The sequence below is a fragment of the Mesoplodon mirus genome (genome assembly GCF_964341445.2).
Source record: "Mesoplodon mirus genome assembly, chromosome: 3".
In the NCBI taxonomy this organism is placed as follows: domain Eukaryota; kingdom Metazoa; phylum Chordata; class Mammalia; order Artiodactyla; family Ziphiidae; genus Mesoplodon; species Mesoplodon mirus.
The window spans coordinates 108019023-108045890 of NC_138978.1; the positions used below are offsets into that span (position 1 = coordinate 108019023).

The 26868-nt window shown below is 32.9% G+C and overlaps 1 protein-coding gene across 3 annotated transcripts in view; it reads left to right on the plus strand.

Annotated features, from left to right (window-relative positions):
* The window catches only part of SYCP1 (synaptonemal complex protein 1), a gene marked incomplete at both ends in the record, with an annotated part of 173016 nt that overhangs the window by 87344 nt on the left and 58804 nt on the right, over positions 1-26868 (plus strand). For 2 of the 3 annotated variants that reach the window (XM_082615944.1, XM_082615945.1), the window contains 7 exons: positions 7248-7352; positions 8158-8261; positions 9670-9787; positions 10501-10571; positions 13164-13245; positions 19110-19172; positions 19342-19404. In XM_082615944.1, the coding sequence (XP_082472070.1) occupies positions 7248-7352; positions 8158-8261; positions 9670-9787; positions 10501-10571; positions 13164-13245; positions 19110-19172; positions 19342-19404 (606 nt within the window). Of the gene's footprint in view, positions 1-7247; positions 7353-8157; positions 8262-9669; positions 9788-10500; positions 10572-13163; positions 13246-15274; positions 15338-19109; positions 19173-19341; positions 19405-26868 lie in introns of all 3 variants that reach the window. The other variant, XM_082615943.1, reaches the window with a different exon arrangement.

Sequence of the window (26868 nt, forward strand, 5' to 3'; positions counted from 1 at the left end):
TACTGTGCCATCTTGGCCACATCCCCAACCTTTTCCACAAAATATTTATTTATTTATTAAAGATGAATTATTTTGTGTATTTTTTAATTCTTCCATACTTCCAGTGTGATATTGAATAAGAGTGATGATTGTGTACATCTTTGGTGTCCTGATCTTAAGGGAAAAACATTTAGTGTTTAACTATTAACTATGATGTTAATTATAGGTTTTTTGTAGACTTTCCCATGTATTCCTAGTTTGTTGAGAATTTTTACTATGAATCTGTGTTGAATTTTGTCAAATTATTTTTATGTGTCATTTGATATGATCATGTGGTTTTTCTTCTTTAGACTATTAATATGGTGTTTTACATTGATTAATTTCCAAACATTGAACCAGCCTTGTATTCCTGGGAAAAACCTCACTTGGTGTGGTGTATAGGCATACGTTGTTTTATTGCACTTCACCGCAGATAATTGCATTTTCTGTAAATTGAATATTTGTGGCAATGCTGCCTCAAACAAGTATATTGGCGCTATTTTTCCAACAGCATTTGCTCACTCTGTGTCTTGGTGTCACTTTTTGGTAATTCTCATGGTATTTCAAACTTTTTCATTATTATTATATTTGTTACAGTGATCTGTGATCAGTGATCTTTGTTACTAGTGCAAAAAGATTACAAATAATGTAATGATGGTTAACATTTTTTTAACAATGAAGTATTTTTTTTTCCATCTCCCACCCACCTACCCCTGGCAACCAACAGTCTATTCTCTATATCCATGACTCTGTTTTTGTTTCTTAGGTAGGTTCATTGGTGTCATACTTTAGATTCCACATATAAGTGATATCATATGGTATTTGTCTTTCTCTTTCCGACTTACTTCACTTCATATGGTAATCTCTAGGTTCATCCATGTTGCTTCAAATGGCATTATTTTGTTCTGTTTTATGCCTGAGTACTATTCCATTGTATATATGTACCACATCTTCTTTATCCATCTATCTATCGATGGACATTTAGGTTGTTTCCATGTCTTGGCTATTGTGAATAGTGCCGCTATGAACATAGAGGTACATATATCTTTTTGAATTATAATTTTGTCTGGGTATATACCCAGGAGTGGGATTGCTGGATCCTATGGTAATTCTATTTTTAGTTTTCTGAGAAAACCTCCATACTGTTTTCCACAGTGGCTGCACCAACTTACATTCCCACCAACAGTGTAGGAGGGTTCCCTTTTCTCCACACTCTCTCCAGCATTTGTTATCTGTAGACTTTTTTTTTTAAAGGAATGAAACCATATCATCTTTTTTTTCTCATATATCCTCTTTTTTTATGTTGGGGGTAGGAGTTTTATTAATTAATTTATTTATTCTTGCTGTGTTGGGTCTTCGTTTCTGTGCAAGGGCTTTCTCTAGTTGTGGCAAGCGGGGGCCACTCTTCATCACGGTGCACGGGCCTCTCACCATCGCTGCCTCTCCCGTTGCGGAGCACAGGCTCCATATGCGCAGGCTCAGCAGCTGTGGCTCACGGGCCCAGTTGCTCCACGGCATGTGGGATCCTCCCAGACCAGGGCGCGAACCCGTGTCCCTTGCATTAGCAGGCAGATTCTCAACCACTGCGCCACCAGGGAAGCCCTTGTAGACTTTTTAATGATGCCATTCTGACTGGCGTGAAGTGGTACCTCATTATAGCTTTGATTTACATTTCTCTAATAATTAGCGATGTTGAGCATCTTTTCATGTGTCTATTGGCTATCTGTATATCTTCTTTGGAGAAATGTCTCTTTAGGTCTTCTGCCCATTTTTCGATTGGGTTATTTGCTTCTTTATTGTTGTTGTATGAGCTGTTTGTATATTTTGGAAATTAAGCCCTTGTTGGTCACATTGTTGGCAATTTTTTTCCAATTCTGTACGTTGTCTTTTTGTTTTGTTTATGGTTTCCTTTGCTGTGAAAAAGCTTGTAAGTTTGATTAGGTCCCACTTATTTATTTTTGTTTTCATTTCTATTGCCTTGGGAGACTGACCTAAGAAAAAATTGGTATGATTTTTGTCAGAGAATGTTTTGCCTATGATCTCTTATAGGAGTTTTGTGGTGTCATGTCTTATGTTTAAGTCTTTAAGCCATTTTGAGTTTATTTTTGAGTATGGTGAGAGGGTGTATTCGTTTTTCTGTTTTTTTTTTACATCTTTATTGGAGTATAATTGCTTTACAATGGTGTGTTAGTTTCTGCTTTATAACAAAGTGAATCAGTTATACATATACCTATGTTCCCATATCTCTTCCCTCTTGCATCTCCCTCCCTCCCACCCTCCCTATCCCACCCCTCTAGGTGGTCACAAAGCACCAAGCTATCTCCCTGTGCTATGCAGCTGCTTCCCACTAGCTATCTATTTTGCGTTTGGTAGTGTATGTGTGTCCATGCCACTCTCTCACTTTGTCACAGCTTACCCTTCCCCCTCCTCATATCCTCAAGTCCATTCTCTAGTAGGTCTGTGTCTTTATTCCTGTCTTACCCCTAGGTTCTTCATGACCTTTTTTTCCCTTAAATTCCATATATATATGTTAGCATACTAACTTCACTGATTTACATGCAGCTGTCCAACTTTCCCAATACCACTTGCCGAAGAGACTTTTCCCATTGTATATTCTTGCCTCCTTAGTTGAAGGTTAATTGACCGTAGGTGTGTGGGTTTATTTAGCAATGAAGTATTTTTTAAAATCTTTATTTATTTATTTATTTTTGGCTGCATTGTGTCTTCATTGCTGTGCACGGGCTTTCTCTAGTTGCAGCAAGTGGGGGCTACTCTTTGTTGTGGTGTATGGGCTTCTCATTGAGGTGACTTCTCTTGTTGCAGAGCATGGGCTCTAGGTGTGTGGGTTTCTGTAGTTGTGGCACGTGGGCTCAGTAGTTGGGGCTCGTGAGCTCTAGAGCACAGGCTCAGTAGTTTTGGCATATGGGCTTATTTGCTCCATGGCATGTGGGATCTTCCTGGACCAGGGCTTGAACCCGTGTCGCCTGCTTTGGCAGGTGGATTCTTAACCACTGCTCCACCAGGGAAGTTCTGAAGTATTTTTAAATTAAAGTATGTACATTGTTGTTTTTAGACATAATGCTGTTGAACACTTAATAAACTAAGAATAGTGTAAACATAACTTTTATGTGCACACAAAGTTCCTGTGCTTTGCTTTATTATGTTATTTGCTTTATTGCAGTATTCTGGAATGAACCCGCAATATCTCTGAGATATGCTTGTATTATTCTTTTTCTGTATTGTTGTATTTGTTTTGTTAATATTTTGTTGAGGATTTTTGTTTTCGTTTTCATGAGAGTTATTGGCCTATAGTTTTCTTGGATTGTCTTTCATTGGTTTTGGAGCCAGGCTAATGCTGGCCTTATAAAATGAGTTGGGAATCATTTCTTTCATTTCCATTTTCTGGAAGAGATTATATAGAATTAGTATTATTTCTTTTTTAAATGTTTGGTACAATTCTCCAGAGACGTCATGTGGACCTAGAGATTGCTTTTTGGCAAGATTTTTGACTATGAATTTTATTTATTTTTGCTATAGAATTATTCAAGTTACTTGCTTTATCTTGGGTGATTTTGGTAGTTTGTGGTTTTTAAGGAATTAACCTATTTCATTAACTTTGTTGACTGTCTGTGCATAGAGTTGTTTGTAGCACTCCCTGCAATTATCTTTTTAATGTCTTTGGAGTCTGTAGTGTTACCCTTATTTTCATTGCTGATATTGGTGATTTATGTCTTTTCTCTTTTTTCTTTGTCAGTCTTTTAAAATTTTTTTAACATCTTTATTGGAGTATGATTGCTTTACAATGGTATGTTAGTTTATGCTTTATAACAAAGTGAATCAGTTATACATATACATATGTTCCCATATCTCTTCCCTCTTGCATCTCCCTCCCTCCCACCCTCCCTATCCTACCCCTCTAGGTGGTCACAAAGCACCGAGCTGATCTCCCTGTGCTATGCAGCTGCTTCCCACTAGCTATCTATTTTACGTTTGGTAGTGTATATATGTCCATGCCACTCTCTCACTTTGTCACAGCTTACCCTTCCCCCTCCCCATATCCTCATTTCCATTCTTTAGTAGGTCTGTGTCGTTATTCCCATCTTACCCCAGGTTCTTCATGACCTATTTTTTTCCTTAGATTCCATATATATGTGTTAGCATACGGTATTTGTCTTCCTCTTTCTGACTTACTTCACTCTATGACAGACTCTAGGTCCATCCACCTCACTACAAATAACTCAATTTCATTTCTTTTTATGGCTGAGTAATATTCCATTGTATATATGTGCCACATCTTCTTTATCCATTCATCTGTTGATGGACACTTTGGTTGCTTCCATGTCCTGGCTATTGTAAATAGAGCTTCAATGAACATTTTGGTACATGACTCTTTTTGAATTATGGTTTTCTCAGGGTATATGCCCAGTAGTGGGATTGCTGAGTCGTATGGTAATTCTATTTTTAGTTTTTTAAGGAACCTCCATACTGTTCTCCATAGTGGCTGTATCAACTTGCATTCCCACCAACAGTGCAAGAGTGTTCCCTTTTGTCCACACCCTCTCCAGCATTTATTGTTTCTAGATTTTTTGATGATGGCCATTCTGACTGATGTGAGATGATATCTCATTGTAGTTTTGATTTGCTTTTCTCTAATGATTAATGATGTTGAGCATTCTTTCATGTGTTTGTTGGCAATCTGTATATCTTCTTTGGAGAAATGTCTATTTAGGTCTTCTGCCCATTTTTGGATTGGGTTTATTGTTTTTTTGTTATTTAGCTGCATGAGCTGCTTGTAAATTTTGGAGATTAATCCTTTGTCAGTTGCTTCATTTGCAAATATTTTCTCCCATTGTGAGGGTTGTCTTTTCGTCTTGTTTTCTTTGTCAGTCCTGATAGAGTTTTATTACTTTATCAATCTTTTCAAATAACCAGCTTTCTATTTCATTGATTTTCTCTGTTGGTTTTTGATTTTCAGTCTCAGTGATTTCTTCTCTTTATTTCCTTCCTTCGGTTTGCTTTGTGTGTATTTGCTCTTTTTCTATGTTTTTAAGGTGGAAATTTAGATTGCTGTTTTGAGACTTTTCTAATGTAAACATTTAATGTTATAAATTTCCTCTAATCACTTCTTTAGCTGTAGCCCACAAATTTTGATATGTTTTATTTTCATTTTCATTTATTTTCTAATGCTCTTGAGATTTATTCTTTGACCCTGGGGTTATTTATAAGTCTGTTATTTAATTTCTGTGTATTTGGAGATTTTACTGTTATATTTCTGTTATTCATTTCTAGCTTAATTCCATTATGGTCAAAGAATATACTTTATTACTTAAATTTGTTATGGTTTGTTTTAGAAATCATGGTATGGTATATCTGAGTGAATGCTCCATGTGCACTTGAAAAGAATATTTTCTCTGCTATTGTTAGGTGGAACGTTCTATAAATGTCAATTAGGTACAGTTGGTCGATGGTATTGTGAAAAATCTTTTGGTTTTGATTGATTTTTGTCCAGTTCTATTGTTTACTGAAAGATGGGTATTAAAATCTCTTACTTTGATTTTGTAATTGTCTGTTTGTCTCTAATTCTGTCAATGTTTGCCTTGTGTATTTAGAATTACGGTTAAAGGTTTTACATTTATATATAACTATTATATCTTCCAGCTGAATTGACTCTTTGCTCATGATTGAATGCCTGTCTTTATCTCTGATAATACTCTCTCATTTTGAAGTCTGTCTTAACTGATATTATTATAGCCATTAGTTTTCTTATGTTTATTGTTTACGTGGCATATCTTTGAGTCTTTATATTTGTAGATATTTCTACATATCTATATAGGTATCCTGATTATAATTGGGTCTTCCTATGTACTATTTCTATAGTTATCTTTTTTAAATCACAAATATGATCATGTTATATTGCTGTATCAAAACTTTCAATAGCTCTACACTGCTTATAGATAAAATTCAAACTCTATAACTGCAGTTAGTGGATTTTATAGTTTTTAATCTTGGACCTCTTATTGGCAAGGCTTTAATAAAATTATTATAATCTCATGCTTGAGTAAACAAAATAAAAATTGAATTCATAAACTTATGCTCTGTTGGATAACAGGAGGAAATAATAGAAATTAAGCACTCATAACTAAAGAGTTAATGGTTAGATTATAGTTTGTTTTGCTCAGTAGCTAGAGCTATGCTAACCATTATGGTAGCCACTGGCCAAATGTGTTATATTTAAATTAATTAAAATAAATCAAATTAAAAAGTCAGTTTCTCAGCTCCAGTAGCCCACATTTGAAGGACTAATAGCTACCATATTGGACAGGATGGAAAATGTTCCTATTGTTGCAGAAAGTTTTTGTTGTATAGGACTTGTCTAGAGCAGAGGTTGACAAAATTTTTATGTGAAAGGCCAACAGTAAGTTTTTAGGCTTTGTGGGCCATATGGTCTCTGATGCAGCTATTCAACTTTGCTGTTACAGGGCAAGACAGGCATAGATAATATATAATATTGTCTTTTGGTCTTGTTTTCTTTGTCAGTGGCTGGGTTTGATCTGTGAGCTGTAGTTTGCTGACCCATGGTTATCTAGAACATTGAATTAAATTCTTGACACCTCATTTAGAATGGTATGTTGACAAAGTGAGCCCATCCTGAAGGAATGAGGCAATATAAAACCATTCCATAGGAAATATAATAAAAATAATTAGAAATTTTAGAATAGCTAAGAGAAAAGTTCAGGAGTGATGATAGCTCTTCAAATATTTCTCAGCTATCATGTGAAAAGAGGAATTAGACTTCTTTGTGCTTAAGGAACACAGAACAGAACAATGACCATTGCATGAAAGTTACAGGAAGAGCATTTTAGTAAAATGTAAGTACAAACTGGGTTGATAGAATAGTGAGTTAAGTAATAGTTAAGTAATAGTTAATAGTTAAGTAATAGTGAGTTAAGTAATAAGTGCTAATAAATTAAAGTGATTTGTGCATAAGGTGAGGTTTGAATTCAGTGACCTGTATGACTTTTTTTTTTAAATAAAAAATTCCAGGGTTCTGCCCATTAAATCCTCTGTTATCATAGTTTGGGAATTTACCTAGTGACTTGTCTTCTCTTTTAAAAAAATCTTAACCAAAGAGAAATTCATAATTCTCTTCACAACTCTATTTGAGCAGCTTGATTATTTTGAATGTGTGTGTGCTTTGATTGTCACGATTTGTAAATGTCCTTAAATAGGCAGAAAACCAAAAGCTTTTAGATGAGAAGAAACAATTTGAGAAGATTGCTGAAGAATTAAAAGGAGCAAAACGAGAACTAACTGGACTTCTCAAAACCAGAGAGGTTTGTTTAAAAAGGATACATTTTTTTCTTTCAAGTGTTTTGTTAGTAGGATACAGATTTACATTGTAGATTATGGTGTGGCTGTTAGATTTGTACAAGATTGCTTCACAAAATTCCACTGGAAGATGTGTTCCTGCTATATTTAGTATGCTAACAATTGATTTAAAGCACATTTAGAGAACCTGCCTATTATAATGAGGAAGAGAAAGGTCAACATTTTAGATACCAATAGTATACATAATGCCATGGCTTATACAATTACATTTCTTGATGTCTTGAGTATTTCTTAATTGATACATTTAAATTTTAGCCTTTATTAAGTTCTTAGCTTACAGTAATTTTTATAGTGCTCATGTTATAATTTTAGAATGTCTTTTATTTTTAAAAAGTATGTTTTCAGTCTATTACAGTATTACATTGTAATTGTCTTTCTAATATAGTAAGAACAGCTTAGTTTTTCAAGTACTGCCTGATTTCATTAACTAATGCATTTCTTCTTAAAAATGTGACATTTTAATTGAAATTAATTACTTGGTAGTATAAAATTGAAAATAGTATTTTATAATATGCAAATATAATTTTACTGGTTGAGCTTCAGAATATCAAGATGGAATTTACTTATAGTATTGCATTTGTCATTGCTCATTGTTTTAAAATTATAATGACTATGGAATTAAATCAATTTAAATTTTTAAAATTTGACATATTTTTGCCAAAGATATAACTTGCTTACATAGAGTGACCTACTTTTTAAGTGAGAAAATGGTAAAAACATTTGCTCTGATAATACATGTTTATTTTCCAGGAAAATGTACATGATTTGGAAATACAGTTAACTGCCATTGCAACAAGTGAACAGCATTATTCAAAACAGGTTAAAGAGCTGAAAACTGAGCTTGAAAATGAGAAGTATGTTTTCTATCTATAAAGTAGCTTATGTATTCAATTCCTAAGCTTTCTGTAATACTGTAAAGTATTAACTACTTTCCGAAGTAGGTAATACTAAATTAGTAAATTATGTGTAATACTTTTTTGAATAGGCTTAAAGTTGTGTTTTATTTCTGATTAAAGATCAAAATAATGTGTCAATTTCATTGTTAAAGGAGGTACGTATTATTGACCTAAGAAGAGTATATATCACAAACTTGAGAACTGCATTAGAAGAGCGATATGTTCTTTTCTTGGAGATTATTTAGTTCCTCATAAAAATAATCATTTGTAGTTGTAACTAGTTATTTTGATTGTTTTACTAAATTACTACATAGGTTTGTATTGATGAAATGACAAAATATAAATTCATTTCTCACATTGTCCAAACATAATATTTAGTTGTTTCACCTACTTAGTAAATTTAATTTCTAGAGAAAGTGGGAGGAAATGATTGTTGTGTTGTTACTCAGGGAGAACTAAACTGAAGTAGGCAATCTAGTGGTGAGCATGATTTTTGCTTTCTTGTTGCTTCTCAGCTCTAGATAAAAATGAGAAATAAGTAATTTACTCAGCATCTTGTCACTTCTCTTTCAACTCCCATTCTCAGCTTTCTGGTACATTTTCAACAGTACTTTTGTAGTGGCTCTGGGTAAAATTCATCTATTAACCAAAATTCCTTTTAATGAATGAACTGATTAATATAAATTTGTGTTATCCTTGGTATATTTGCTTTTTCAACTTTTCATTTTTTAATTAAAACTCTTTGATGAGTTTCCAGTATCAGTAAGTAGGAGATAATAGGTGCTTCTGAAATCATTCCATAGAGCCAGCCACACACTCCCCTTCCCTCATTTAAAATTGATCCTGGCTGCAACCAGTAACAGCAGTAATCTCTCTTCCAATGTAGAATATTTGAGACCTTGTAAGAGCAGTTTAAGTGTTGTGCATGTGCACAAAGTTTTATTTATTTTAATGAAAATATTTTAATTAAAAATAGTTAATGTCTCATGTACTATTAAATCATCAGAAATTTGAAACAGTTTCTAAGAGACAGTCTACTAGAAAGAAAATATTATATGAAAAAAATAAATACTTTTCAAAATTTGTGGAAAGATAAACAGTATGGAGAATATGCAAGGAAATATGTAACATCTTGAAAAACTTACTATAGAAAATTTTCAAATATATACAACGTTAAGGGGGAATATTGTAATGAACCAGCATATACCTATCACCCAGCTTCAAAAATTTTTAACTAATGGCCAATCTTATTTCATTTGTAGCCCCAGCACTTCCTTTCTTTCCCCTAAGATTATTTTGGATAAAATTCCACATCATATAATTTTATATGTAAATATTTTGGTATGACATGCTTTTTAAAAAACAGGCTTAAGAATACTGAACTAACTGCAAGCTGCAAAAGGCTTTCACTGGAAAACAAAGAACTAGCACAAGAAACAAGGGATATGGCCCTAGAACTCAAGAAACAGCAAGAAGATATTAATGTGAGTTGAAAAGAAAGTCCCAGTAACTTAGTTTTCTTACTGTAAAGTTAAGGGGTTAGAATAGATTACCTCTAAAGTTTCTTCCAGCTTTAAAAGTCTGATTATTTTAGATTATCTGATTCTCTTTTTCTTCTAAATACTTTGTTTTAGAAGAAAAATATGCATATTGAGGTTAGTAATAATATGCATACAATGATGAATAAAATATCATTCCTCTTTAGTTTATGACTGAATAAAAAAATAAATGCTCAAATAGCTTAAAATAGTATATCATATGTATTGTTTGGGGGACAAAGTGTTATCACAGTTCACAGGATCACTTCTGCCTTGGGGAAAGAGAAAGAGAAGGCTTCAGAGAGAATACAGCATTGATTTTTGCCTTAAAAAATGAATAATTATCAGTTCAGTCAGTAGCAATGAGTGGAAAAGCATTCCTTGAAGCCATAACAATATGAACAAAGGACACAAGTATCAAAGTATCACTAGGAAACAGCAAGTAAGACTTGTTTTTTTAGCTACTATATAGAGATTATTAGGGGAATAGAGTAAGGCTGGAAAACTAGTGTGGAACTGTATAAGTTAAATAACCCATTCTCTTGCTTTATATATAACTAAATGAATTTTAAGACAGATAAAGGTCTTGAATATTAATTTCAATTTTATTTTTGTTGAAACAAAATAATTAATACAAACCACACTGATTATTTCTTTAGAACAGCAAAAAGCAAGAAGAAAGGATGTTGAAACAAATAGAAAATCTGGAAGAGACAGAAATACAACTGAGGCAAGACTAATGCATTGGCCTTTTTTGACTGGCCCAAAATAGTATTTCTTTTCTATTAACTTGTTGTAGTTAATTTAGATTAATCTTATGTTGAATATAGTATAAAATAAAAAATTAGACTTAAATCATTGCTTTGGAATCCTGCTTAAAAATAAAATTATAATAATGTCTATTTTATACTTAGTTTGAAATAGTGATATTAGATGTAGAAATTAATTTTAAAGTATCATAAACTTTCTAATATTTAATATTTATTTAAGAAAGTATACTAGTCATATGCCAAAAAATTTAGAAGAGATATTTAAAAAATTTAATATTACTTTAAGCATTATCTATGTTTCTAGTTGTTTTCACAATCATCTATTTTAATGCTTGTATGCCAGTCAGTCAAGTGGATATAACAATATTTTAATTTGGATATTTACATTTTCCAGTTTTTCACTATCATAAAGAATACTGTAGTAAACATTTTGGGACATAGAGATTTTTTTGTTATAGGATAAATTTCCAGTGTGAATTTATTGAGTCATAGGAATAATTATTTCAATTACTTTTTATAGACCAATGGTTTCTAATAGGTTTTATCAGTTGTAAGCCATGAAATACAACCAATATTTTATGAAAACGCTGGTTCCAAATGTTTTAATTACTTTTGGATATTATCATTAATTTATTTGATAATATAACAGGTAGAAACAACTCATAGTTCTTATGATTTATAATTTTCATGTTTGGGGTAAGCTTTGGAATTTTTCATGTGTGTTTGCTAGAGTTTCTTCTTTGTAAATTGCTTATACCTCTTGCCCACTAATATTTTGATATCTCGATTATTTTCTTACTCATTTATTTAAGCTTTAAAAAACATATTAATCCTTTATCTTATTTTATTTAAAGCACATATTTCCCCTAACCTGTTGTTTTCCTTTCACTTTGGGTAATTATTTTGTTATACAGAAGTTTTTTTAAAAAAATTTTGTATTAAATCTCTTTCCTTTTTCCCATTGCTTTTATACTTACAAATCTTTTTCCTGCCTGCAGTCAAATATTAATATTTTCTTTAGTTACTTTAAAAACTGATATATTTAAAAATCAATATATTGATATTTGGTTTATCTTTTTCTTTTTCAAATAATGAAAAACGTTTCAAGGTATCAATTTACTTTCTAACACTACTGTAGATCTGTGACCTGGTTTTTGATATGCTGTGTTTTCATGTTTATTATTTTCTAAATAATCTGTTTTTGTATTTTAAGTTTCCTTTTAATCCATTAGTAATTTAGACGATTTCCAAATATTTGGGGGCTCTTGTTTGTACTCACATTCTGATGTATTAAGTTTTGATTTGTTTGATTAAAGAATGTGGTCATTAAAACTTAGCTATTGTAAATTATTTGATATTTCCTTAGACCTAATATATCTCCCTCATAGGACTGTCTGGGCATTACATGAGGAAATGTGAATAAAGTGCTGAGCACAGTGCCTGGCACTTAACCGTTTTCCATATTTGGAAAGTCATCTTTTACTATGCTTCTAAAGATTACTTTTGTCCTTTATGCTTACTTTTCTTCTTCAGAAGTAACTGTTATCTATAGATTAAATCTGTGATTAAGCCGCTGTACATTTTGGGGATAAAAAAGTGAAGATATTTTTTAGGGAAAAGCTGCTTTTAATTTAAGAGAATTCAAGTTGTTTGGATAATATCTTTTTGTACATCTGTCTACTCTATGGACTTATAGAACTGTAAATAAAAATATATTTAGGAAAAGTAAGAATATGCCAATTAAAAATTTTAAACTCAGTTGAAGAGTAAACATCCTAGATTCAGTTCTTACAAGGCCAAGTTATTCCACGTGATTGAATACTATTCCATGCATTTATATTAGACCCAGTAACATATCAGTTGTAGTAACAAGAGAGTCTACAATTATTAATAGCTTTAAATATCCTTCTGAGACAAAACACCATTGTTTTCATATGCAACAGACAGATTTTAAATTGAAAAAAGTTTGAAAGGATAATACATGCATGTGGTGTAAAAATCAAAAGGACAAAGGGACATGGGGAAAGAAAACTGTTTTGCTTGCCTTTTGTCTTCCTGATATCCAGTTTCCCTCCCCAGAGTTACCATGGTTTCTTGTGTAAGTTTCCAGAGATACTCTGTACGTATATAAGGATACAGGTATATGCAAATATCTCAGTCATGTAGTTCTTCTTTAAAATCACTGGTATGTATGTCCCTAATTTATCTGTACAACATTATGACTATGTCTTAGAATGATGACTAATTTATGACTAAGAAAACAGTAAAGTGAACTCTTGACTTAAATAAGAAATAAGTTTTCCTATCTAGGAGTTTCTTTTTTTATGGAAAAATGGCTATAAAGATCTAAGTAATTTCAAAATAAATGTATAAATTAATTTAAATGTAGGAGTAGAATTGTGCTTATTGACGTTAATGCATGAAAAATTATCAAACAAAATGGAAATATAAACCAACAAAAAATTAAATAGTCGACCATTTTAGGAATTCCAGAAAGGGAGTAAAATGAAAATATAGATTTTATTACAATGTCACTCTTCCATTTCTTTAAGGAATAAACTGGAATCTGTGAAAGAAGAACTAAAACAGAAAGGAGATGAAGTTAAATGTAAATTGGACAAGAGTGAAGAAAAGGTATGTTGTATTTAATAAAAGGTTCTATCACAAATTTTAAATCATAAAAGCAATACCACGTGTCAAAAAATGTATACTATTGTATAAATAATGAGTGGGCCAAGGGCTGTTGTAGGCTATTGACCTTAAAAATAGGGGCCACGGGCTTCCCTGGTGGCGCAGTGGTTGAGAGTCCGCCTGCCGATGCAGGGGACACGGGTTCGTGCCCCGATCCCGGAAGATCCCACATGCCGCGGAGCGGCTGGGCCCGCGAGCCATGGCCGCGGAGCCTGTGTGTCCGGAGCCTGTGCTCCGCAACGGGAGAGGCCACAGCAGTGAGAGGCCCGCGTACAGCAAAAAAAAAAAAAAAAAAAAAAAAAAAAAAATAGGGGCCACGTTGGGTTATTTTGCTTATGTGGTTTATATCTAGAGGAAATTGTGGCATGATTCTAAATTTCTTTAAATAGTGAGCATTTATAAATGTTGATTTATATTTTAGGCTAAATAAAAGGCTCATGCTTTAGTAATATGAAGTATACTGATAAATTGATTAATAAATTTGTGTTGTGGATTGGTGGAAATGATTTCAAAGAGTTGAGATAGGAATAAGGCTTTTAGGAAAGATTATTCACGGAAGTGGAGTAGTATAAAGTATGTGACGTGATTATAGTATATAACATACATAGAGGGAGAAAAGGGTGCCAAAATAGATTGTGTTGATCAACCTAGATTGTGAAAGCCTTGACTGTGTTTTTTCATTCATTCCACAAATATTATTGACTACCTACGATGTGCCAGGCACTGTTCTGGGTGCTAAGTTTGGTTTTAATTTGTTTTGGTGGACAATAGTGATCCAATTAAGTTTTTTCACTAGACAAGTAACATTTTTAATTTTTAAGAATGGAATAGGGAGCAGTGAAAGGCACTGGAATAAGTTGGAAGGCTATAAAAAATAGTCTTGAAAGCTCTGAAAAAAATCTTAGAGAAGACTCTGGCCTAGTTTAGCTCACTTATACCTGAGCCATTCATTGCAATTAGGGTAATCTGTCTAAGCCTGAGCTGCATTGCCATCCTTGGAGACATATCAGTCCCCATCAAGCTTTATGAACTAAACAGGATTACTGTGAAATTTACACTGAAAGAGTCTTTCCAAGAAAGGATGCTGGCCAGATCAAAACATAGGTCTTCTACGTAATTGCTGTTGGAGCCCATGGAAAGGGCATCTATCTAAACTTGAGTCAGGACAAGCTTCCTGGAAGAAGCAACATTCATTTTGAAACCTCTGATTAATAGGAATTAGTGGAAGGCAGAGGTGTGGGCACAAGTATATCAGGGAGAAGAGTATTCCAAGTTACAAACACACACACACACACATACACACATACACATACACACATTGTATATGAAGTATGAGAGAGTCCATCATATTTAAGCAACTAGACAAAGTTTCTTTGGGCTGAAAGGTGGAGTTTAAGATAGTGGTGAGAGTGGAGAGAGGAGGGAAAGATGAGAGGTGAGGAGATGAGAGTGGAGAGATGAATTCAAATTGCAAATATTTCTTGGATATTTTGCCTGACATTGAAATTCATTACACTCTTCTTTTATTCCAATCCACTACGTTAGTTCAGACATTTATTATTTCATACGTAGTTTATCTGAGCCTTTGTTTTCTCATATCTAAAGTGGGGATAATGATACCTACTTTTCTATATCATTGGATTGTTACAAAGTTCAGTTTAACAAATGTTTGTGAAAGACATATTTAACAGATTATAAACATTTATATATAGTTTAAAAAAACTCAGTATAAACTGGGAAAGCTAATAAAATATTGTAAAGCACTACTACGCTAAGAATAATGAACATTGACATATAGACACAAAAAGAATTTCTTTTTAAAAAAAGGTTACTGAACTAAACTGGGAGAGCTGATAAATGTTTTTGTAGAAATATAAGACTAAGCTTTATAATTCCATATCTAAAAGATACTCAGAAAATAGAAATTCTGTTAACATTTTTTAAAAATCTGATGTCAAATAATGTTTTTTAGGCTCGAAGCATTGGATGTGAAGTTGTAAAAAAAGATAAACAAATGAAGATATTAGAAAACAAGGTATTATCAAATGTGAAAAATATTTAGGAATAGAGACTTTGTAACAAAATATGTATGGCTAGATTCTTTAGGGCCAACCTTTACATTGTCCTGTACAAAGAAATCTCAATTCCACTTTGAAGGCTTTCAGGAATAGTATAGGATTTTTTTTTTTAACATCTTTATTGGAGTATAATTGCTTTACAATGGTGTGTTAGTTTCTGCTTTATAACAAAGTGAATCAGCTATACATATACATATATCCCCATATCTCCTCCCTCTTGTGTCTCCCTCCCACCCTCCCTATCCCACCCCTGTAGGTGGTCACAAAGCACCGAGCTGATTGCCCTGTGCTATGTGGCCGCTTCCTACTAGCTATCTATTTTACATTTGGTAGTATATATAAGTCCATGCCACTCTCTCACTTTGTCCCAGCTTACCCTTCCCCCTCCCCGAGGAGTAGTATAGGATTTTTACTACAGGTTTCTTTGAAGAGGCTCTGGGATTAGGAGTTTTTGCATAATGCTTCAAAGAGCAAAGCTTCATTAAACTGCTCTTTAGCTATCTCTTCCCTTTCCCCAAATTTCATCCTCTTAGCAGCTGCATTTGTTGTGGATATCTTTAGAGTGGCAAGATGCTTTTAAAAATCACTCTTAGATATCTCTCCAATTCTTATAATCAAGGGAGCTGCAGAAAAATTTCTGCTTTCTTTATGTGAAATGTTTTTACTGCCTGGCTGGTAATACCAATTCACTTTTCCCTTCTCTGCCCTTCACCACACACTTGTCTTAAACTTGACTTTCTGTATAGTGAGTCAGTGAGTAGTCCTTTGGAAAGCATAGTTCACTTTCTGAAGCTCCGACCTCTAATAATTACACTATTTTCTTCTACCTAGAATTTTGGTGAATAAAATTCTTTGATTTTTTGTACATGAATTATTTGACTTAAAAATAACTGTAATAGTTTAAAATCTTCTCAAGAATTTCTGGGTATTCCACCAAATATATTAATTAGTCCTAAATTTGGATATTATTTAAATTTAAAAGGATTGAAAACTTAAGTTACTTTAATTTTCATTAGTTTATTCAGAAATAAGGGACAGTGAGATGGGCCAGTCAAAATGACAGAGTTGATAGATCTGATGTCATTATCCTTTTAGTAAAATATACATATTTTTTGAACTGTCATAATTACAGTTATAAAGATGGTTTTTATGATATGTAGTAATGTCAGTTATAAAGATAGTTTTTTTAGGAAAAACTGAGTAGCAGAAAAATATGATCATCAATATTAACTCTCAAGGGAATAAGTTTATTTATTTATTTATTTATTTATTTATTTATTTATTTAATGTCCATGCCACTCTCGCTTTGTCACAGCTTACCCTTCCCCCTCCCCATATCCTCAAGTTCATTCTCTAGTAGGTCTGTGTCTTTATTCCTGTCTTACCCCTAGGTTCTTCATGACATTTTTTTCCCTTAAATTCCATATATATGTGTTAGCATATGGTATTTGTCTTTCTCTTTCTGACTTACTTCACTCTGTATGACAGACTCTAGGTCCATCCACCTCATTACAAATAGCTCAATTTTGTTTCTTTTTATGGCTGAGTAATATTCCATTGTATATATGTGCCACATCTTCTTTATCCATTCATCCGATGATGGACACTTAGGTTGTTTCCATCTCCTGGCTATTGTAAATAGAGCTGCAATGAGCATTTTGGTACATGACTCTTTTTGAATTATGGTTTTCTCAGGGTCAAGGGAATAAGTTTTGATGGTCTAAAGAATGGAGAAATACATAAAACATGTGCTTTTTGGGTCAAAGTTAATAATCTGGTGATACTTCAAACTGATATTTTAAAAATTTGTTCAGCATTCATGTGGTAAGGCCAAGAAGTAAACTATTTTCCTGTCTATTGAGTTTTAAATTTTAATTACATTTTTTATTACTGAAGTTTTAATTAGTTCTTTAAAAAATCTGCTCAATTGTCTTTTATGGTCTCTCATTTCTTTTTCATAGTTTCAAGTCTTTAATTTTAAAAAATATTTAATATATTTTAATATGATATTCTTTGTCTGATAATATCAATATCTGAATCTTTTTCAGGTCTGATTTTGCTCTTTGTTCTTTCTGCTGACTTTTTATTCTTTGAGCCTTATTTATGTTTTTTGATTCCTTGGTTTTTCACCTGTGGTAATTCTTTGAGGCTTGTGTTGAAATTGGTATCCTCCCAGAAAGATTTTCTTGGGGACACTACTAATGAGGAGCCCATTTTAAAGTAAATTCTCCATTTGAAGTTTTTTGAGATTATAGAGATAGCATGAATCCAGCTCTAAATGACCGCCCCGCTCTCCTCCCCAGTATAAGGCCACTTCGTGGCTACAAATTTTCAGGACAGTTTCCATACCATTTACTTAGTGCCAGGGTCAAGACAGACAAGTTTCCTTACTGTACCCTTCAGTGTGGCAGATTTATTTTTGTTTACACTTTCACTGACTAGGTAGTCCTTTGAGTTTGTGACTCTATGCAGGGTTCTCTTATTGGATTCTCTACCTTTAGTGAGCTCTGAGTTTTATCTCCTATCTCTTTTACTCTAGGTAGGTTCAGCAGATACCCGTAGGCCAAATGCTGCCTTTCATGCTAGCCCCAAACCTACTATTACTACACTTTAAAGTTGTAATTTCAAGTATGCAGATTCCTTATTTTTTAGACATTTACTTTGAAATTATTTTTATCAGGAAATTTGTTCAGAGTATCTAGGTGATTTTTCTGTCAAAAATGGAAGTCTTTGATTTTTTTAATAAATAAAAATTGTATACACAAATAGTTTCACCTAATATGTTTATACCTGCCAATTGGCATGATAATGAGTAAAATGTTTCTCACTTTTCTATGGCTTTTCTTCTTTAGTTTTCTTTTGAGTTTTCTGAAATAGACCGTTGAGGTGGATGGTGCACGTTAAAATTTAGATAAAATAAATCACTTGTAAACCTAAGTATCATACCTTATTCTGTTTCAGAATAGTTGCTGACTATGACTACATATGAGTGTTTCAAGAAAAATATTTAACACAGCATTTTGTGCTAATCGTGGATATTAAAATTTTTTCCCGTTGGATTTTCTTTCTACTTTGATGGAAATTAGAACAGCTTATATATCTGTGATGTTTTAGGACCCTTTAGAAATCTGTGCTGCTTTTATGGCACTCCATATATTTCTTGGGCTAGTACCTCTTCATCCACTTCTACACGTGTAGCCAGGTGAAATAGTCCCTCAAAGTGAGATATTAAAAAAATGATTTAGATGGTATTTCTGTAAGAGGAATTAGAATGTATTTAGGAGGAGATAGAGTATTATAGAGGAGATAGAGTATTATATTATTCCCCTTCCCCAAATATAATAAGTAAAAGAGATCTCATAAATGATAAATGGGGAATAATGAATAAGAAAGAAGACAAATTATAGTTAATCCTCTGGCTGGCTTTCCAAAATCCAATTAATTATATAATTCAGCCCTCTGTATGGGATTGAGTAAAAGGTACTTTTCCCTTAAAGTAATTGAATTCATGTGTTCTTTAAGTAGATTAAGACATTTTAAGATTTTCAAATTTGTACTGAGATAATCTATTAAAATTTGTATTTCTTCACATAATTTTTGACATTAATGGAATTATTTAATGACGTGATTTTTGAAGTGATCTCTATGCTAATATTTTGGTTAGTTTGAAATTATTTATTTTGACTGGAATATTGAACAAAATATTTTAAATTTCTCTTGATTTTTTAGTGTAACAATTTAAGGAAACAAGTTGAAAATAAAAGCAAGATTATTGAAGAACTCCAGCAGGAGGTATGTACTGATTCTCAAAATAAAACTATTAAAAAAAATCTATGTTTTCACTACAGTTTTAGAGAATAATGCTTTCCTTTACGTTAGTAATTTTAGTCTAAGTCAGTAACAGTGCAAGTTTGAATCACTTTGATATTAAACATAATTCTTTATTTTTAACTTTTAACAGAATAAGGCCTTAAAAAAAAAGAGTATGGCAGAAAGCAAGCAACTGAATGTTTATGAGATAAAGGTATTTGGAATCCTTATTTTTGTTTTAAAAATACTAACACATAGATGAGAATTTAGGAATTTTAAGCCCTTTATTTGTAGCAATTATTTTCAATCATTATCTTTTGAGATTGTGGGGATCAATCCTTTTAGTTGTAGTAGAGTGCACATCTTTGGTTTATCTATGTTAAAATCATCTAAGCATCTTAGAATATATGTACATGTGTGTATATATATGTCTCCATATTCCTTACCCATACATTGAAAATTGAGCTTGAGTAGGTTTGGGGTGGAGCCTTGGACTTGTTAGTCTGGATAAAAAAGTCAAGGCCACACTATATGCTCCCTGCAAGAGACACACTTTATTAAATATAAAGATAAAAGGAAGTTGAAGTAAAAATATGGAAAAAGATATGTCATATACTATACAAACAGTAAGCATAGAAAAGCTGGAATGACAATTTTTATAACACATAAAATAGATTGAAATACAAGGAGTATTATCAGAGATCCTAAGGGGCATTTGATAATGATAAAGGTATCAGTTCATCAGGAAGATATAACAGTCATGAAAGTATTTGTTCTTAATAGCAGAGCTTCAATATATGTGAAGTAAAAACTTAAAAAACTAAAATGAGAAATAGATAATTTCATTATTATATTTGGGGGTTGTAATAGCCCTCTTTCAGCAATTGATGCAACTAGAAGAAAATTGGTAAGAATATACAAAATTTGAACAACACTATTAACTACCTTGACTTACTTGACATTTGTAGAACATTATAGCTACAACTGTAAATTCTTTTGAAGTGCACATAGGTTGTTTACCAAGATAGACCATATGCTGGGCCATACATTTAAAAATATTAAAGTCTTATAGAGTATATTCTTTCACTACAACAGAATTAAATTACAAATAAGTAACCATAGGATATCTGGAAAAGCCTAAATATTTGGAAATTAAGCATTATACTAGTAAATAACTCATGGACCAAAGAAGAAATCACAAGGAAATTTAGAAATTATTTTAAATGGAATGATCATAGAAATACAATATGCCAAAATTTGTGGGATGCAACTGAAGCAGTTCTTGTAGGGAAATTTATAAATAATGTTTATTTTAGAAAAGGAGAAATGACCTAGGTTTTCATCCAGATACTGAAAAGAGGTGAGCAAATGAAACCCGTAGAAAGTAGACCAAAGGAAATAATAAAAATAAAAAGAGAGATCAAAGAAATAAGAGAGACAAAGACAAAAATTAATGAAATCAAAAGTTGATTCTTTGAAAATATTAATAAAATTGATAAGCCCCTAGCAGGGTTGATTACAAAAGGAGAGAAAGTAAAATTCACTGAAGGCAGGAATAAAATAGGACATTACCATATAGATACTGTAAATATTAAAAGGATAACAAAGGAATGTCATGGACAACATTATATCAATAAATTTGAAACTTAGATGAAATGGGCAAATTTCTTTTTTTTTTAAATTTAATTAAATTTAACTTTTTTTATACAGCAGATTCTTACTAGTTATCGATTTTATACATATTAGCATACATATGTATCTCCCAATTCTTCCCACCGCCACCCCCACCCCCACCCCCGCTTTTCCCCCTTGCTGTCCATACGTTTGTTCTCTACATCTGTGTCTCTGTTTCAGCTTTGCAAACCAGCTCATCTGTACCATTTTTTCTAGATTCCACATATATGCGTTAATATACGATATTTGTTTTTCTCTTTCTGACTTACTTCACTCTGTATGACAGTCTTTAGGTCCATCCATGTCTTTGCAAATGACCCAATTTTGTTCCTTTTTATGGCTGAGTAATATTCCATTGTATATATGGGCAAATTTCTTGGAAAACCTAACTTCCTAAAAACTGACACAAGATGAAACAGTACATCTGAAGAGGCATATATCAGGGAAATTGAATTTGTCATCAAAAATCTCCTAGAGAAGAGATATACCATGTTCTTGGATTGGAAGGATCAATATTGTGAAAATGACTATGCTACCCAAAGCAATCTACAGATTCAGTGCAATCCCTATCAAACTACCAATGGCATTTTTCACAGAACTAGAAGAAAAAAATCTTAAAATTTGTATAAAGACACAAAAGACCGTGAATAACCAAAGCAATCTTGAGAAAGAAAAATGGAGCTGGAGGAATCAGACGCCCTGACTTCAGACTATACTACAAAGCTACAGTAATCAAGACAATGTAGCACTGGAACAAAAACAGAAATATAGATCAATGGAACAGGATAGAAAGCCCAGAGATAAACCCACGCACCTATGGGCAACTAATCTATGACAAAGGAGGCAAGGATATACAATGGGGAAAAGACAGTCTCTTCAATAAGTGGTGCTGGGAAAACTGGACAGCTACATGTAAAAGAATGAAATTAGAACACTCCCTAACACCATATACAAAAATAAACTCAAAATGGATTAAAGACCTATATGTAAGACTGGACACTATAAAACACTTAGAGGAAAACATAGGCAGAACACTCTATGACATATATCACAGCAAGATCTTTTCTAACCCACCTCCTAGAGTAATGGAAATAAAAACAAAAATAATCAATGGGACCTAATGAAACTTAAAAGCTTTTGCACAGCAAAGGAAACTATAAACAAGACAAAAAGACAGCCCTCAGAATGGGAGAAAATATTTGCAAACAAATCAACAGACAAAGGATTAATCTCCAAAATATATAAACAGTTCATGCAGCTCAATATCAAAAAAAAACAAACAGCCCAATCAAAAAATGGGCAGGAGATCTAAATAGACATTTCTCCAAAGAAGACATACAGATGGCTAAAAGCACATGAAAAGATGCCCAACATCACTAATTATTAGAGAAATGCAAATCATACCTACCATGAGATATCACCTCACACTGGTCAGAATGGCCATCATCAAAAAAATCTACAAAGAAATGCTGGAGAGGGTGTGGAGAAAAGGGAACCCTCTTACATTGTTTGTTGGAATGTAAATTGATACAACCACTATGGAGAACAGTATGGAAGTTCCTAGAAAAACTACAAATAGAACTACCATGTGACCCAGCAATCCCACTACTGGGCATATACCCAGAGAAAACTATAATTCAGAAAGACACATGCACCCCAGTGTTCATTGCAGCACTATTTACAATAACAAGGTCATGGAAGCAACCTAAGTGCCCACTGACAGACGAATGGATAAAGAAGATGTGGTACATATATGCAATGGAATATTACTTATCCATAAAAAGGAACGAAATTGGGTCATTCGTAGAGATGTGGTTGCACCTAAAGACTGTCATACAGAGTGAAACAAGTCAGAAAGAGAAAAACAAATATCATATATTAACGCATATTTGTGGAATCCAGAAAAATGGTACAGATGAACCGGTTTGCAGGGCAGAAATAGAGACAGATGTAGAGAACAAACATATGGACACCAAGGGGGGAAGTGGGGGGTGATGGTGTGGTGGGATGAATTGAGAGATTGGGATTGACATATATACACCAATATGTATAAAATAGATAACTAATAAGAAACTGCTGTATAAAAAAATTAAATAGAATTCAAAAAAAAATCTCCTAGAGAAAATCCTGATCTGGAAGTTCTCAGGTGAATTCTAACACACACTTCAGGAAGAAATAATGCCAGTGTTCTACAAATTCTTTCAAGAAATAGAAGAGGGGAAACAATTCCCAACTAGTTGTTTGATACAAAATCGTGATAAAGATATTACAAGAAAAAAAATTACAGACCAGTATCCTTTATAGAGACATAAAACGCTTAACAAAATACCAGTAAATATAATCTAGCAATATATTAAAACCATATTACATTGAATAAGTGGGGGTTTTTGAAATTTAAGTTAGGTTTAAAATTTGAAACTATCAGTGTAATTTACTGTATCAAGTGGCTAACTAAAAAAATATAATCAGCTCAATGATTGCAGAGAAACATTTGACAAAATTCAGCACTCATTCTTGATAAAAAATTTTCAACAAAACTAGGTATAAAAGGAGACTTTATCAGTCTAATACAGAATACCTATAAAATACCTAGAGCTAGCATCATACTTAATGATGAAAGACTGAATACTTTCTCTTTAGTATCAAGAACAGTGTCTGCTCTTACTACCCCATTCAACGTTGTACTGGAGGTTCTAGCTAGTACATTAAGGCAAGAAAAAGGAATAAAGTTATATAGATTGTAAAACAATATGTAAAACTGTTTCTTCTTAAGCGATGTGATGGTCTACACTGAAAATTCTAAGGTTTCTACACTGAAAATTCTAAGGTTTCTACAAAGTCACTAGTTTACTAGTAAGTGAACTAGCAATATTCATAAAAATATTATAAATTAGACTTCATCAAAATCTGAAAGATCTGCATATCAAAAAGTATCATTAAGAAAATAGTCGGGTTTCCCTGGTGGCACGGTGGTTGAGAGTCCGCCTGCCGATGCAGGGAACACGGGTTCGTGCCCCGGTCCGGGAAGATCCCACATGCCGCGGAGTGGCTAGGCCCGTGAGCCATGGCCTCTGAGCCTGCGCGTCCAGAGCCTGTGCTCTGCGATGGGAGAGGCTACAACAGTGATAGGCCTGTGTACCGCAAAAAAAAAAAGAAAAAGAAAAAAAAAGAAAATAGGCAAAGTACAAAGAAGGCGAAAATACTGACAAAAATATTTGTTTGACAAATAACATATATCCAGAATATATAAAGAACTCTTAAAACTCAACACTAAAAGACAAATATTCCAATTCAAAATTGGCAAAAGACAACTACAAACAACCTGGATTGGAAATGGGCAAAGGACTTGAATAAATATTTCTCCACAGAAGATGTATAAATGGTATATAGATACATGAAAAGATCTTCAACATCACTATTCATTAGGAAAATGCAAATCAAAACCACAGTGAGATGCCACCTCACATCCATTAGGATGGGTACTATTAAAGAAAAAAAAGAACATAACAAATGTTTGTGAAATTGTAGAGAAATTGGAATCCTTGTACGCTGTTGGTGGGATGTCAAATGGTGCCATTGCTATGGAAAGCAGTCTGGTGGCTACTCAAAAATTAAAAATTGAATTAACATATGATCTGGTAATTCCACTCTGTGTATATACCTAAAGAATTGAAAGTAGGGTCTGAAAGAAATATGTATACACTCGTGTTTTTAGCAGCATTATTCACAATAGCTGAAAGGTAGAAGCATCTCAACATTCATTGACTAATGAGTAGACAAACAATATGTGGTATATACATACAATGAAATTTTACCCAGCCTTAAGAAAGAAGGAAATTCTGATATATGCTACAGCATGAATAAACCTTGGGGACATAAGCTAAGTGAAAGAAGCCAGTCACAAAAAGACAAATATTATTCTACTTATGTGAGGTATCTAGAGTTGTCAAATTTATGGGCTAGAGAGTGGTGGTTGTCAGGGACTGTGGGAGGGGGGTAGTGGGGAATTATATAATAAGTATAGAGTTTCAGTTTTATGAGATAAAGAGTTCTGGGGATTGGTTGCATAACCATGTAAATGAACTGTATGATTTAGAAAGGTTACAATGGTAAATTTTATGTTATGGCTATTTTACCATAATAAAAATTAAAAAGTGGGCAAAAGACTTGAATAGACACTTCACAAAGGAAATATACTAATGACTGATTAGCTCATGAAGAAATATTTAACACTATTAGTTACAGAAATAAAAATAAAATCACAATGGGATATCACTACACCCCTAAGCAGGACTAGCCACATAATATGTAGGGCTCAGTGCAAAATGAAAAGATGGGGCACCTAGTTCAAGTATTCTTAAAAAATTCAAAATAGGCTGGAAACTAATCAGAGAGCATTGTATGACTACATAGGTCTCACACCTACCTACAAGAATGGTTGAAATTTTATTGATTCATCTGTTGATGGACACTTAGGTTGCTTCTATATCTTGACTATTGTAAATAATGCTACAAGGAACATAGGGGTACATATATATTTCGAATTAGTGTTTTTGTTTTCCTCAGAGAAACACCCAGAAATGGAATTGCTGCATCATAGGGTAGTGTTCTTTTTTAATTTTCTGAGGAATTTCCATACTGTTTTCCATAGTGGCTGTACGAATTTATATTTCTACTGACAGTGCATGAGGGTTCCCTTTTCTCCACATCCTCATCAATGCTTGTTATTTGTTGTCTTTGAGGATAGTCATTCTGACAGGTGTGAGGTAATATCTCATTGTGGTTTAAAAAATTTTTATTTGAGTATAGTTGATTAACAATGTGTTAGTTTCACATGTACAGCAAAGTGAATCAGTAATATATGTATATATAGCATACTGTATTGTGTATATATATATATATATATATATATATATATATATATATATATATATATAATGGTTGTACCAATTTACATTTTACCAATTTACATTCCAACCAACAGTGTAGGAGGGTTCCCTTTTCTCCACAACCTCTTCAGCATCTGTTTATTGTTTGTAGATTTTTTTGAGGATGGCCATTCTGACAGGTGTGAGGTGATACCTCATGGTAGTTTTTATTTGCATTTCTCTAGTAATAAGTGATGTTGACCATCTTTTCATGTGCTTTTGGCCATCTTTATATCTTCTTTGGAGAAATGTCTATTTAGATCTTCTGCCCAGTTTTTGATTGGATTGTTTGTTTTTTTAATATTGGGCTGTGTGAGCTGTTTGTATATTTTGGAGATTAATCCCTTGTCAGTCATTTTGCTTGCAAATATTTTTCCTGTTCTGTGGGTTGTCTTCCCATTTTGTTTATGGCTTCCTTTGCTGTGCAAAGCTTTTAAGTTTAGTTAGGTCCCATTTGTTTATTTTTATTTTAGTTACTCTAGGAGGTGGATCCAAAAAGATATTGCTACAATTATGTCAGAGAGTGTTCTGCCTATGTTTTCCTCTAAGAGTTTTATAGTATCCGGCCTTACATTTAGGTCTTTAATCCATTTTTAGTATATTTTTGTGTATGGTGTTAGGGAGTGTTCTAATTTCATTCTTTCTCATAAAGCTGTCCAGTTTTCCCAGCACTGGTTATTGAAGAGGCTGTCTTTTCTCCATTGTATATTCTTGCCTCCTTTGTCATAGATCAGTTCACCATAGGTGCGTGAGTTTATCTCTGGACTTTCTATCCTGTTGCATTGAGCTATATTTTTGTTTTTGTGCCACTATTATACTGTTTTAATTATTGTAGCTTTGTATTGTCTGAAGTCAGGGCGTCTGATTCCTTCAGCTCCATTTTTCTTTCTCAAGATTGCTTTGACTATTTGGGATCTTTTATGTTTCCATACAAAAAAAATTTTTTTTGGTTCTATTTCTGTAAAAAAGGCCATTGGTAATTTGCTGGGGTTGCATTGAGTCTGTAGATTGACTTGGGTAGTATAGTCATTTTGACAACATTGATTCTTCCAATCCAAGCACGTGGTATATTTCTC